Raw genomic sequence first — 13,361 nt, 5'->3', positions numbered from 1 at the left:
GAGTACTATATTTTCTGTAAGAGATAATATACAGAATGATTAAAATGGTGCTTAGAATTTTTGTGTTCATACTTATTTTTACCATATACACTTAATTTAAAAATGTATTGCTAGCATAAACATTTTCTTAACATACAATATCTTTCATGGGTGTCTTTTATGGTAAATTTTGTAAATTGTATTTATGCTTGTATGAAAGGCATGTATTTGGAAATATAAATTCATTCAATTAAATTATTTTACTTGAAATCGGTGCTTTATTTTTGAATATTCTTAAAATGTTGTTTGACAAACACTTACTTACAGAGTGTAATGACTGCCAGAACTATAAAATAATCTGTCCTTGGTGCTTCAGAGAAGCTGTGTTCAAGTTGGGATGGCACAGCTATAACACACATCTACACTGCAATCCCCTAATCTGATATGTGTACATTCTATTGTGTTGAAGGCAAAATAGACCAAAGATGTCATATATGCTTCCTTGTCATGTCCTGCACGTCAGTTAAGGGGAAAAAATTGACAGAAAACTGGAAAGAGGAAATAATGGCCAGAGTGTAATCAATATGAATAAAAAAATAAATGTGAGTGCTGAAAAAAAAACTGAAGGACATTGTAAGGAGGAAATTGATAGAGGAAGGTGGAGAGAGGCAGCCAGCAGCCGTGGCGCGGTCTCTGGGGTGTCAGCCCTGTTCTGACAGGCTAATTGAGCTCCAGGTGGTTGCAGACTTGAGCCTGTCAGTCTTCTGAAGGCCCATTTGCTGCATTTAGCAGACTGTGTCCTGAATACTGATGCAGGGATGAGAGGTGCCGAGCCGAACGCCACGCTCCCCATACACCGCAATCAGCAACCTGTCTGGTGTCATAGCATTCTTAGACTGTCTGTCTGTCCGCATGTCTGCCCGTCTTTCTGTCTGCCTCTATCACGCTTTATCTTTGTCGCTTGTTGTCACTACACAGCACAACACCTTGTTTTTTATTTATTTTTATTTTTATTTATCTTATTTTACAGTTTATATTTGTTTACATTCTTTCTTTTTCTTTTTCACCACTTCCATCTGTCAGTATTTATTTCTCTTTTCTTTGCTCGCTCTCTCCCTTTCCTACCTTTTATTTCCTCCTCTCTTTTTCTCTTTGTGTACATAGCTTTGGGGAGAGTGAATTATTAATCAGGTACTGAAGTAGTCAATTATGAACAATATTGTTTATCCCTTTGAAATAACAGAGGAATACTTATCATCTCAAGCCTCAAAGCCTCAAGCTTCTGTTGGGAAGCTTCCTAATAAAAAAACAAACAAACATGTGCAACAAACATTTTAAATTACACAATATTTTCTATTTAAATTATAGAATATTTTACTGTAATATGGTTATGCCTTTGACTCTGTCACTGATTATTCTGTGTATTCATTACAGATTGTGTGGTTATGCATTTGCGTTGATGTAAAATGTACCATTCGTGCCGTCTGTGAGCTTAGTGTTGGCTGTGCTCTGATTGGACTGGACGGACCGCAGGGTCCCTTTCTTTACTGTCGCTATGCGACCTACCAGCCATTCAGGTAACTACATGGTCATGTGGCTTCACCCACTTTGAAGGAGGTGTGGCTACTGTGCAAAAGTGGAAACCTAATACTGCATATCGCATAGGGGTTATGCATTTAAAAATATAATTCCAAGAAGTGTCACTTTAACAACGGTATATTAATGCCATTTCCGCTATCAGTCATACTATCATATTCAGAGTATAGTTAGTCCGTTGCCCCGTTGAACTGACTGGATATTGATTTATGTCATGGGGCAAGGAACATGTATTCGGAAGGTAACATGGGGGCTTGCTGTGCTGCTAGCCACCCTCAGAATGAGGAACAAGGCCCTCCCAGCATGATCGCAGGATTCCAGCCATCGCAGCTCACTAATCTACTGCGAGACAGACAGTCATCTGTGACTCTATTATAGAGGAGTGGAGCTTTTCATTGGCCTTTCATACATACGAGTCCTTTTAGAGCCATTGGAGGAGAGAAAATATGCTTATATTTTATTATAAAAGAGTTGTATCTTGTCTTCCTTTCAGGCTACAGCTCCATACAGGTTGTTACAGCACAATAAAGCTGAATAAAAAGATTGCCAGTTGCCAGTTGTCACTGCAGCTACTTGAGTTGCTATGCAAGGTTAGTGTTGTGGAAACAGCCCAGCTATAACCTGTAGACTGCACGTTTGAGCTTTCCCTCTAGTGAATTATATCCCCTTCTTGAGTTAAAATCCCTCGATGCAGAACTCGACGGAAGCACAGGTGCCAGCTGCTGGACAGGTATGTTGTCAGGAGAAGGTAGGAACTGTATGCAACTATTAGAAGAAACTGCTCTTAGCTGTTCTGAGATCAGATACAGGTTAAAGGTTGTTTGTTTGCAGAAAATGTGACGATTTACAATGAGATCGTGAGGAAAACCGTTGGCCCTGTATCATGAGTGAATATTGTCCTCTATAACTCACTGGCAGCAGATTTACAATTTATCCAAAATGAGAACTATGAATTACTGATTTTTTTTTTGAAATATGTTTTTATGAATCATTTCAATGAATGAACAGCATGCCTGTTTAGTGTGAGTGGTGTGGCTGAAGTAAAATGCTCCCTGTGTGTTGAGTTGCTATGTTCTCTGTGGTTCTGCGTAGTCCCAGAAGGATGGATACGATCTACCGGCCTACGACGCCCTTACCCAGATCCTCCCAGACTATCAGCATCTTCTTAGAATGCCCAAATCTCCTCAATATAGCAGAGAAGAACCAAGAGAACAAAATAAACCCCAGAGGTCCTCAGAGCTCAACCAAACGTTTGAAATCCGCACTCCACATGACAGGTGATCTATGTGTACGCGGATATTAGCAATGGTAAATTATATTATGAAGATTTGTTTTTATTCAGTGAAATCAGATTTTTTTTGTGTTCCTTTTTTCTGACACATTTCAGATTTACGCTGCCTAATGCTCGAGATGATGGCCCACATGTTGCAGCGATCACTGAACACCAAACCAAAGTGAGCTTATGGAGTATTTTGCGCTACATATACTCTTTTTAATGAGTCTTTCTAAAGAGTCTTTTTAAAGAGCCTTTTTAAATGCTATCTGCAGAACCTAATCTCCCATTCAAGTCCAATACTTGCCTGAAACATCCAATCCTGCAATTAAAACCCAAAACACATGTGAAAAGGATTTGTGGTGTTGTGTCTGGGGTTATAAATAACAATGGAAAACTACACATTTATACAACCCTCCGGTGCAATCTGTAGGGAGGTTGACTCCCCCAAAAGAGAAATTTCTGCCCTCCCCACTGCCTCCTTTCCTCTGTCACCAGAGGAGTACAGCCAATGATCAGATGGGCATTTTATCACTCCCTTTGTGGCTGGGACAGATAAGGATATTGATGAAATTTACATCACTCTTATAGGCATGAGACTCATGCCGTTGGTGCATTTTATTTGTTTTGGTTCGTTATTGTGTTTTGGTTTTGAAGAACCAAGAGAACTGCCCACTGGAGACTTGTTTAAAGCACTGGAGGTGCAATAAGATGGAGGGGGAATATTGGCTTCCTTTCCTTCATCATCATGCAATCATCATAGTGGACCCAGAGAAAGAGGAGCGCTCCATATGTGTCTGTCCTGGAGCAACAGTACACGCTGTGCGGGTCCCTGTTGTTCTTTCCTCCGAATGCAGTCAGTGGGGGTTCATCTCTCTCTCTTTCTCTCTCTTTCTCTGTTCCTCCCTCTCCTTGCCTCCTGTTGTTCGTGCTTTCATTTGAACAAAAATGATTTTAGCTTTCCGCGGGCTTCTCATTAGATTCCTCCCTAGTCTCTGCTTTCTCCCCCACTGAGACCCCAGTCTCCGATCTCATCACCAGTCATGATTGTCAGATAGCATGTGCGCTCTTTCAATTAGGCGCTCAATTTCATCCACAGCACCCAGGGGAGATGCCGCCACACTGGCCCAGATTGGAACCTCCTAATCGGCTGTGTTTTCTCCTCCCATCCCTGGCCCCCCGTCCACAACCCTACTATGTGCATGGAGCCTGAATAGTGGGCAGGGGCAAGGGAAACTGCTGGATATCAACAACCTGTGAGCTGGTCCATGACATACAGCACGTACAGTAGCACAAAGGCCGTCCAGATTACAACACTTCCGCCAGTTGTGTTTAGTGTTGTGGCTATACTGCTATTGTTCAGCATGTTACTATGAAACACTAGTAACAAACATGTTTGAAAATGGGTTATATTGATTTAAACTTTGCAGAAGCTGTGTACTGAAAACGTTTTTAAATGTTTGTTTATTTTACCATTTTCATCCTGAATATGGAACTGTGTTTGCAACTGTGTTCAAAATTTCAAATACATATTTTTGTTTACACTTTTGTCATGTAATAGAAGTGAATTATAACAGGATTTATTCTGCTTTATTCTAGAAGTGCTTGTCTCGTGTTGAAACTTGGGACAAATACCTTATCTGCAAGGTTATTGCTACCCACACTGATAGACTGAAAAAATTGTCTGCTTTCCCTTTAAGGCCCTCTGGCTTCATGTTCCATCCAGCTTTGTTTAAAGGGGTGAATAGTGAGTGTGCCAGTGTATCATATTGAACCATGCTTGCAATGTAAATGAGATTTTACAGTGCAAGAGGCAAGTTGTACCTAAATCCCTGTTTATCCTCTTAATGTAAAAACAAAAACATCAGACAGGTCCCATTTTGTGTCAAAAACTATGGAGATTGATTATAAGAGCCACAAATAAAGGATTATAGTCAGAGCAGAGATTCCTCTGAATATCTAATGTTCTTTTTAACATTATTTAAGTACAACATAATAACTTCATGTACAACATAATCAATGTAAATTAAGCAGAGACTGAAGTCTGCTTTTATAAACATAGCATAAAGGAAGCATGAAGAAGCGATGCTAATGTTAACCCTGTTGTGGCACTGTGAAGCATGTTCTGCTCTTAAACGCTGTGTTGGTATATGAGATGTTGAGGTTATGAGGACACCTAGTGAAAAGACATGGCAACTACAATCACTTGACCATTCAGCCTTTTTCAAGAGTCTTTTCTGAAATATACAGTCCATCATATTACAATTTTGGTGGTCCATGCAGTTGGAAGCAGAATGTTTCAGTGTCTTAAACCTACTGGATAATTCAGCAGATGAAATATTGGATGTAAGAGCTTTATAGACTTTGTAGAGACAGAATATTTAGGTGTTTACACTAGCACACTATCAGATCCATCGACCTACTAACTCTTTTTCCTTTATGCGTAGATGGTGACTGGTTTTAATTATACACGAGACTTGGGTACAAAAGAAAGTCGGCATTGACCCACAGAGCTGTGCAGGTTCTGTTGTCCTTGTTCCTGTCCCATCTATGGACTCAGTAGACTTGAAAAAAAGAGATGTGACCTGAAAATCATATGAGCAAATTTGCATTTTATTTCTGTGTCTGTCAGGAGCTGGAAAACTACCGTAATGCCATGGGTAAGATGGCGGAGGACATCCTTGCTCTGCGCTCTCAGGTGGCCAATTTGGAGGAGGAGAACAGCCGTCTGCGTGCTGCGTGCTCCCTGCACCGCAACCTGCTCGATGACACTGACATTGATGTCATGACCAAGACGGAGATCGCAGACAGAATTGGTAGAATGTCCTCCTTCGTAGTTCTTCTCCTGTCAAAACAACAAGTGGCTGTTTGCCTACCTAAGATTTAATATTTAGCATTCAATAAAAGGGATGTTTGAAGGGGTGTTATGAAGAAGAAGAAGAAGAAGAAGAAGAAGAAGAAGAAGAAGAAGAAGAAGAAGAAGACGAAGAAGAAGAAGAAAATGAGGAATAACTTTCCTAAATAAATACAATGTTGACTTTTTTTTTTTTAAGTAGGTTCACCTGCAAATAGAGATTTAAGAATGCTACACATATTCCAGGCCTCCAATGGTCATTTGTACCATCCCTACCAAACACCACCTATTGGATCCTGTGAGGTCTCCTCTTCAATAAAGAAGGAATCCTGATTTAACTAGCTACAGCCCGGTAAAAATATCCTTGCTTTAAAAATGTACCACTTCCTGAAATTTTTCCCAGTGGTAGGGAGAGGTTGTAAGTGTGGGTATCATATTTCAGTGGAAAGTTGAAGGTACTCTTTGCTAATCCCTTGGTGGATTGTGCCTTGGTTTGATAAGACTCCTCATTTAGCACTGAGCGTCTGATAAGCAGTCAGGGCCTTATCTCCTGAAGGACAGTGTGCGACACACACACACAGACACTCACAAGGCTTTTCCATAAAGGAAGCCTCACAGACTTTTCAAGGCCATCAAAGGAGTTAATTCAGTCACAATGGAAAAAATGGTCGGTGTCTTATCAATACTACTGAAGCCTTTAAGTCTTGGATAGCAACGTGTAGTGCAATTCAGTGTTCTTTACCAACGTTTGAGATTCTTCTGAAAAGTTTGTGACTCAACTATTAAACTTTCTTGAACACTCGTTTTTAAAGGTGTTTAAAAATAGTGCCCTAAATGAGACATTTGTGGGCTGCAGAAATTCCTCAATTTCATCGTTTCTCAAAGATGGATGACATGCTTTTCGCCGGAGCTGTTTTTGTCAGCATGCCTTCAGGTATGCCTTTTTTCAGTTTCTCTAAAGTTCATGCTGGCCGCTGAGAGCAGGAAGGTGATGGAGCAGACGGATAAGATCCAGCAGCTTCAGAACGAGCTCATCAGGGTGAGTTATAGCATGTACACAGGCCTCTCTCTCTCTCTGTGCCATCGGCATAACAGCGCTTTCGCGGAATTGCAGCAGGCCATGGCCATTTGCATGGTCAGGCAGTTTGCAATTGTAAACTGATCTCCCACTGACTGCCTGCCACAGCTTCATTAAATCTGCAGAAATTAAGAAAATGCTGTATTGAATAATAAATCAGTGCTGTCTGCCTGGTCCCACTGAACAAGGTCATCCGGTTTGGTGTGCTTCAAAAGCTCTTCCTCCAGTATATCTCTACCTCCATTAACTGCAATTACCAGAAATGCTCTCTGTCATTGATTCACCATAGAAAAATGACAGTGAGAAGGAGCTGGTAGAGTTGCAGCGGGCACACCAGCAGCAGCAGGCTGAGCTGCAGCACTACCAGGGGCATGCCAGGAAGCTGGCACGCCTGGAGGGTACCATATGCCAGCAGGAGAAGGTACCAGACAGCACGGTGCTGAAGCAGCCTCCACCAGCGGCATACCTGCTGTTATTTTTCTCTGTTTGCTGCACTGTATTTGTTGCTTTGTAATAGTCTTAGGTGTTTGAGTGGAGAGGCTGTGTGTCCTTTGTGCCTCACTAATATGTATTATTTCTCTCCATTGCTTTCTGAGGTTATTGAAAGGATGGAGAAGGTGCTGGAGACAAAGCTCAGGGAGAGAAATAAAGAAATCTCACAGAGGAAGAAGATAAAACAAAAAGGTGTGTCCACCACAGAGTGTTCACATAGCAGACCAAATGTCTCTGGTCTCTGATTAAACCACCATGGTAATAGATGCACTTACATTTTAAATGAGTACAAACATGGAGTTGCATTTAAACATGGCAGTTTAATGGAGCATTGATTGATTTCAAAATTGATCTAGGGCTACAGTGTGACTTTCTCAGAGAGAATGGAGATGTAGGAACCATGCTGGTTCACCCTGTCTTTTATACACAAAGTAATACATTCAGAAAGTGTCGTGTGTGTGTGTGTGTGTGTGTGTGCAGATATAGAGGACAACATGAGGAAAGAGATTGAGTCTGTGCTGGCAGCAGAGAACTCTCGTCTCAGAAAGGAGCTGGAGAGACTCCGCTGTCAGCCATCACCCGTTCCCACCCAGCAGCCTGCTCAGGTGGACCCAGTTAGACACATACTCAATACTTCCACCATTTCAAACACTCAAACACACATTCATAGTCATCCATAGTTAACGGTCCGCCTGCGTCCTTCCCCCACAGCAAAATGGCCCGTAAATAAGTTCTCATATAACATTTCTCATAAAAATTCTCAAAAATAATAACTGAAGCAACTTCTTCTGTATGCTGTAGTAGAAAGTTGTCATGCTGAATGCGGTGTTCTGCTTAGATTCAGCAGCCCTTGATAGACAGGGAGAGGATGAACCTTTTGGCGCAGCTTGAGAGAACAGAGGCCTGTATCCACACACTGAACAAACAGGTGCGTTTATCAAAGAGTCGATGGCTTTAATGGGACTCCACAATGTGTCTTTTAGCTCATTTGTGCAATTGAGAACTGAGTGAGTGATGTGTGCTTTAGTTAGAGGAGAACGCCAGGCAATGGGGCCGAGAAAAACAGGGGATGTTGATCAGACTTAGTGAATATGGCCATGGATTCACCCGCACCTCATCAGAGATCCTGCATGACTTGCCTCAGGTCAGCATGCAGTCTTGATCATACACACATTAGCACAATAATGGTCATGCTTGTTTCAAAATACCAGAATTGATCTGTTGTTGATAACTGCTTACAGTAATATTCTAGTTTTATTCCATGTCAAAAAGAACACAGCTAGACTAATGTTCTTTTTTCTTTCCATTTTTAATTTTTAGAAAAGTGTGTCAGACTCCATTGTGGGGCATGTAAGACACAGGCACCTGAAACCCCTGAAGAGACTCAATACTACATCACAGTAACTTAAAATTATTTTATGATATAAAAAATATAAAAATAAGACAGGTAAAAAGCAAGAAAGGATGATATTCATACAAGCTTGTGTATTCACAGAATGAAATACACAAATTTTCACATCTTCAGTGACTCTTATACATCTTTATTCTTGAGTTATTTGCGGTGAATTATAGACTTTATAGTAATTTAATAAAATATTAAATGTCTTTAATAAATCAAAAGTTCTGATACTAATACCTTGTAGAATGATACCATGTGTTTTTGATCTTGCTAAAAAGCAAAACAGCAGCAGTCTCTAGACCACTTAATTTTATTCTGTATACTGCTATCAGCTGCTATGTAGAGGCTTTATAGTCAACAGAATAGGTTTCTTGGGGAGCAGAATCAGCTCAAATGTGCTTCTGACCTCCACCTGTCTCTGTTTCTGAATCCTGAAGTTCTCCAGCATCTGTGCATACAAGAGCAAGCCGTTAGAGAAGATCACACCTGTTTACCCCAGCAGTCATTCTCACCAGGCATGCCTGCTCAGGCTTAAATGTAACGTTTCCATTCAAACATGCAGCAAGACTCACACCACAGTTCAAACTAAACTGATCCTATCACCTGTATGCGTGTACTACAGCTTAGGTAAGGCAGTCAGTGATGAGATGTAATAGAACTGACGTGGATGAGGAAGAGCTGCATCTCAGTCTCGGCAATCCTGCGGCCGAGGCACTGGCGCGGCCCGAAGCCAAAGCCCAGGCTCCTGAAGTAGTGGCTCTCTGTGGGGAGCCAGCGTGAGGGCAAGTACTGCTCAGGATGGGGGAAAATACGGTGGTCCCTGCCCATAGCGTACAGGCCCAGCTGCACCAGCGTCTGAGTGATACATGCAAAGATGCTGGCTTGTGCATACTGGTAAAGAGGAACAGTTAAAATTTTCTAGTTATGATTCAGTTTTCAACTCACCCCAGATGGAATGTGGTAATTTTGGATCACAATGTCTTCAGCGATATATCTCTGTAAACTCACTGCAACAGGATGTAGCCTTTATGGAAAAATTAGATTTATAGTTAGTAAATGTAGCATAGTCCCTTTCTAATTCCCTATTTAGAGGACATTTCCCAGGACTGAAATAATATTGTTTCTTGTTTAATTAACACTGTCCACTGTTAATTTCTATTGAGATCTGTGATTGAATTAAACTAAAATCTGGAAATAATGTCTTTTATGCAAGCAAACAGAAATTGGTGTGATGAATGACAAGTTGCAAATTCCAGGCTAGCTGTTACAAAAAATGAAGTAAAAAACAGACATAAAACCCCATGGGCACTGTAAACAGGCTGGTCCAGTCCTGTGTCTCTCCTTCTTGGTGCAATTCAGATGGGATTTGCAAAGCCTAATCAATTCCACTGTTTTCACAAATACAAAAACATAAGCTCCAGTTTTTTGCAGACACACCTGAGTGTCTCCTTCAGTGCTCCTTTGAGCAGTGGCACCATCTTAAGCATCTGCAGCCTGTCTCCCTGCGAGGCAGTACGAGCAGCCGTGACCTCTGCCCTTAGCTCCTCCTGGAGGTCAGGGTGCCGCGCCAGCTCATAGAGAGTCCACAGCAGTGTGATAGATGTCTGAAGCATGAATTTAATGACAACATGTCTTATGTGTCTCATCTATTATAAGGATGGCAAAGTGGGTTTCTTTCTCTTACCGTGTCCACCCCTCCAGCCATCAGCTCAGTCACGCTGGCCTTGATTTCTTCAATAGACAGCCGGTCAAGCATCAGAAGGCTGGCCAGCACTCCAGGGTACTTTCCCTGGGCTCCAGATTCCTTCCTCAGCTGCCTGTAAATGTTCTGGATACATCGGTCCGCTACATACCAAATGCAACAGAAATGCAAAGCAAATGAATGCGCTAGGTATAACAGTCACAAATATCACACCTTTAGCTATTCTCTTCCACAGTAATATTTAATGTGATATTTTTCTGTTATGCCTTGTTATATTTTGTCCCCTTGGAATCACTCTTACCCTGGTTGAAGATGCCATCCCAGGCCTTCACATGGTCGTTCCAGACTTTGGCCCCAACCCGACGCAGCAGGCTAGGGGGGATGTACAGCATGGGACAGGTGCTCTTGAACATGAGAGTGATGCAGTCAATGAAGTGCTGAACCTCCGGGTCAATGTAGTCCAGCAGAAGGCCCAGCCGCTCCCCATACAGAACTGTACTCACAGCTAAGGTCCATGAGCGGTCCAGCAGGAACAATCACATAGCAAATCGGCACTTTTACATTGGAAAACACTTCATGTTCTTAGACCATGTGGTTTTATCATGCACTGTATTGGTTTTGCTATTCTCATATAGATTTTATTCCAATTATTAAGGGGTCAATGAGTTGAATCACATGTATTAGACCAGGAAACCCAAACAATTATACAACGCAGAGATGTACTGTAAGTAGGATTCAAAACCATTGACCCAAGGTACCACTTGCATAGTGTGTCAAACCTTACATTCCAGTGCATACTTGAAGAGTTCGTGCGACAAATCTGTGGTCCATTGGTTCTGTCCACTTCTTTCAATCTTTTTATGAACTCGAGTTACAAAGTCCTGCCCCACCTCATCCAGCAACGGCACAAAGTTTCCCTGCACCTTTGGTGAGATCACCTCCCGGTTCAGAATGACTCTGTTGGATCGCCAGTCCTCTCCATCTCTGAGGATGGAAACAGGTGAAATAAACTTTCTAATTATACATATTTAAGTACAACATGATCAGAGGAATAGTGACCATAACACAGTGTCCACAGAAGGAGGCATACTTGAGAAGAACACCATATTTACGGTTCCTGTAGTCCCTATAGGAAGTCCAAGCCTCCACTCGAAGTCTCTTGGGATAGTGACCCTCTGCTTTGAATAAGATGGCTGCATCCTCAGGTTTGATGATGTTCACACTCTCATAGTATCCAATTTTCTCCCTGTGGGAGGTGCAAATGCACTACATTTAAGAAACAAATTTAATACACAAGACATAGCCTGACTAATTCAACTCCACATTTGATATTTATATTAAAAACATAAAACAAGAAAATAATCAGGTTGGTTGGGAGACAAAGTCATAGGTATATGATCATCAATTAAAAAACAGGTGGAGGTCTATGGGATTGTTTCTTGCATGAATAAAGGTTACTGATTGCAACTGTGTTTGGAGAATAATTTCTCAAATCATATGACTGGGAAATGACTTTGTAAGAGTGTTATGGCTTATACATTTATTTGGAAAAGGATATATGTATTAGGAAAAATGTTGATTAAATTCAATCTGTTCAGCTTTGTTGGAACCCCTCAATTATGAAGTAAATAGTAATAACTTTGATTAGGAACTAGTTTAATATTAACATTTCATGTATATTAACACTTAACAAATCTTAATATAAATTATTACTGCGAGATGCAGGTTTGAAGCAGATACAGTTAAGCATTTTGTGTCTACCTTTGCCCCATCATGGTCTATACAATGTTTAGATTAAAATCTCAATCTTATCTATTAGTAAAAGAGTTTTAGTGAACAATAAAGACAGTGGTTTACCTATAAATTGGCCCAAATGTGTTGAAGTTATGCACCATTATGCGATGAATGTTCCTGAAGCCATCCAGTTTCCAGAAGGTGTAAAGGTTGCTGAGGCTGTTCTTCCACAGGCCAGGGATCTCACTGAAGGGCCTGACAGTGGAACTGCTCTGGGGGAAGAGCGTGTCTCTCGCAGCAGAAACAATCCCACTGTGGCAGGCTCTCGTCTGGCCTGGACTGTCCTGCATGGTGTACACCAGCCTGCCGGGCCACCTTCTCCATTTCACCGCCATCACGCACTCTCGAGCACACTCCTACGTTCTATTCCTCACACTCCACTTTCTACTCTCTGTCACTCTCAGGGGCAGACATCTCTCCTGGTCAGGGTCTTTGGTTATATACACGCACCCCCTCTCGCTTCTTAGATTCAAGGTTTAGTTGCTAGCTTATGCAAACTCACCACCTATTTTAATCTTCATTATAAACACCTAACTTGCTCTGGCACTTACTGGCCATGATATATGGTGCACCCATACTATAGGTGCATTTATTACACTTACATTTACTTGCATAATTCAATGTAATTTTAATACATTTATTACAATTACACTGGTCAACACTGATTTTGCTTCCTGCAAAAAAACAAAACAAAACAAAACAAAACAAAAATGTCCTATTTATTACATGTGTTTGCACCCTGAATCCAAATGTATTCTCAGAATTTCTCCATCACCCATAGTTTGTTTTGTTCTAGTATATTCATGTCATAATGTATATTATAGAAAAGGTTTACCAAGGAAAGTCTATCCTATCTATGTTGACAAACTATTGTTGGACATGGAAGTGGGATGCTCCTGAGGACAAATATAAACAAATATCACACACTGTACATTTGAGAAGTATGTTTACACATACTTTAAGTGTAATAACAGCCGTATTTATGAATACATAATATATACTTAATGTAAAACTTAACTGCCCTGTCGATTAAAAACCATGTGTGATGGAAAAGTTCTAAACCCAGATTTGAATTCTGCATAAAAAGCATAAAACAGCACAAAAGGTCTAGATCTGTTTAGCTTGTGAAACATAAAAAGTGTTACAGCTCATAGCCCATGTTGCATCCTACAGTTTGTCAGCCACCTTCTACCC

At 41.0% G+C, this 13,361-nt stretch overlaps 2 protein-coding genes across 4 annotated transcripts; one reads left to right on the top strand and one right to left on the bottom strand.

Moving 5' to 3' along the window:
- Positions 1-2,134: 2,134 nt before the first annotated feature.
- Positions 2,135-9,336, top strand: ccdc33 (coiled-coil domain containing 33). 3 transcript variants are annotated; one of them, XM_081711954.1, is made up of 12 exons: positions 2,135-2,323; positions 2,668-2,852; positions 2,963-3,029; positions 5,481-5,664; positions 6,653-6,741; positions 7,070-7,201; positions 7,377-7,464; positions 7,753-7,877; positions 8,111-8,200; positions 8,300-8,416; positions 8,593-8,672; positions 9,109-9,336. In XM_081711954.1, the coding sequence occupies exons 1-12, from the start codon at positions 2,264-2,266 to the stop codon at positions 9,143-9,145; spliced, it is 1,254 nt and encodes a 417-aa protein (XP_081568080.1). In that variant the 5' UTR covers positions 2,135-2,263; the 3' UTR covers positions 9,146-9,336. The 3 variants fall into 3 exon arrangements, with proteins under 3 accessions (XP_081568080.1, XP_026858999.3, XP_081568081.1); XM_027003198.3 differs by having other exon boundaries at positions 2,138-2,305; XM_081711955.1 differs by lacking the exon at positions 9,109-9,336 and having other exon boundaries at positions 2,138-2,323; positions 8,593-8,905.
- LOC113573160 (cholesterol side-chain cleavage enzyme, mitochondrial) lies at positions 8,992-12,535 on the bottom strand. The gene is made up of 9 exons (XM_027003263.3): positions 12,231-12,535; positions 11,464-11,619; positions 11,158-11,357; positions 10,675-10,878; positions 10,356-10,516; positions 10,109-10,275; positions 9,617-9,695; positions 9,335-9,526; positions 8,992-9,119 (listed from the first exon to the last, which is right to left on the bottom strand). Exons 1-9 carry the CDS (start codon positions 12,500-12,502, stop codon positions 9,000-9,002), a joined length of 1,551 nt encoding a protein of 516 aa, XP_026859064.1. The 5' UTR covers positions 12,503-12,535; the 3' UTR covers positions 8,992-8,999.
- Positions 12,536-13,361: the final 826 nt, after the last annotated feature.

This window comes from Electrophorus electricus, chromosome 4 (genome assembly GCF_041902795.1).
Source record: "Electrophorus electricus isolate QZ-2024a chromosome 4, ASM4190279v1, whole genome shotgun sequence".
Classification (NCBI taxonomy): domain Eukaryota; kingdom Metazoa; phylum Chordata; class Actinopteri; order Gymnotiformes; family Gymnotidae; genus Electrophorus; species Electrophorus electricus.
The sequence above is the reverse complement of the archived record's forward strand: the minus strand, read 5'-3'. Positions and strand labels throughout refer to the sequence as shown.

Bases quoted from the DNA above. Each gene is read 5' to 3' on its own strand.
- LOC113573160 (XM_027003263.3), bottom strand. From the start codon at position 12,502: ATGGCGGTGAAATGGAGAAGGTGGCCCGGCAGGCTGGTGTACACCATG. The intron at 10,517-10,674 runs GTAAGAGTGATT...TTTGGTATGTAG, and splicing joins GGATGGCATCTTCAACCAGG to CGGACCGATGTATCCAGAAC. The intron at 9,696-10,108 runs GTGTGTCTGCAA...TTTTCCATAAAG, and splicing joins GCACTGAAGGAGACACTCAG to GCTACATCCTGTTGCAGTGA.
- ccdc33 (XM_081711954.1), top strand. From the start codon at position 2,264: ATGCAGAACTCGACGGAAGCACAGGTGCCAGCTGCTGGACAGGTATGT. The intron at 2,853-2,962 runs GTGATCTATGTG...GACACATTTCAG, and splicing joins ATCCGCACTCCACATGACAG to ATTTACGCTGCCTAATGCTC. The intron at 8,201-8,299 runs GTGCGTTTATCA...TGTGTGCTTTAG, and splicing joins TCCACACACTGAACAAACAG to TTAGAGGAGAACGCCAGGCA.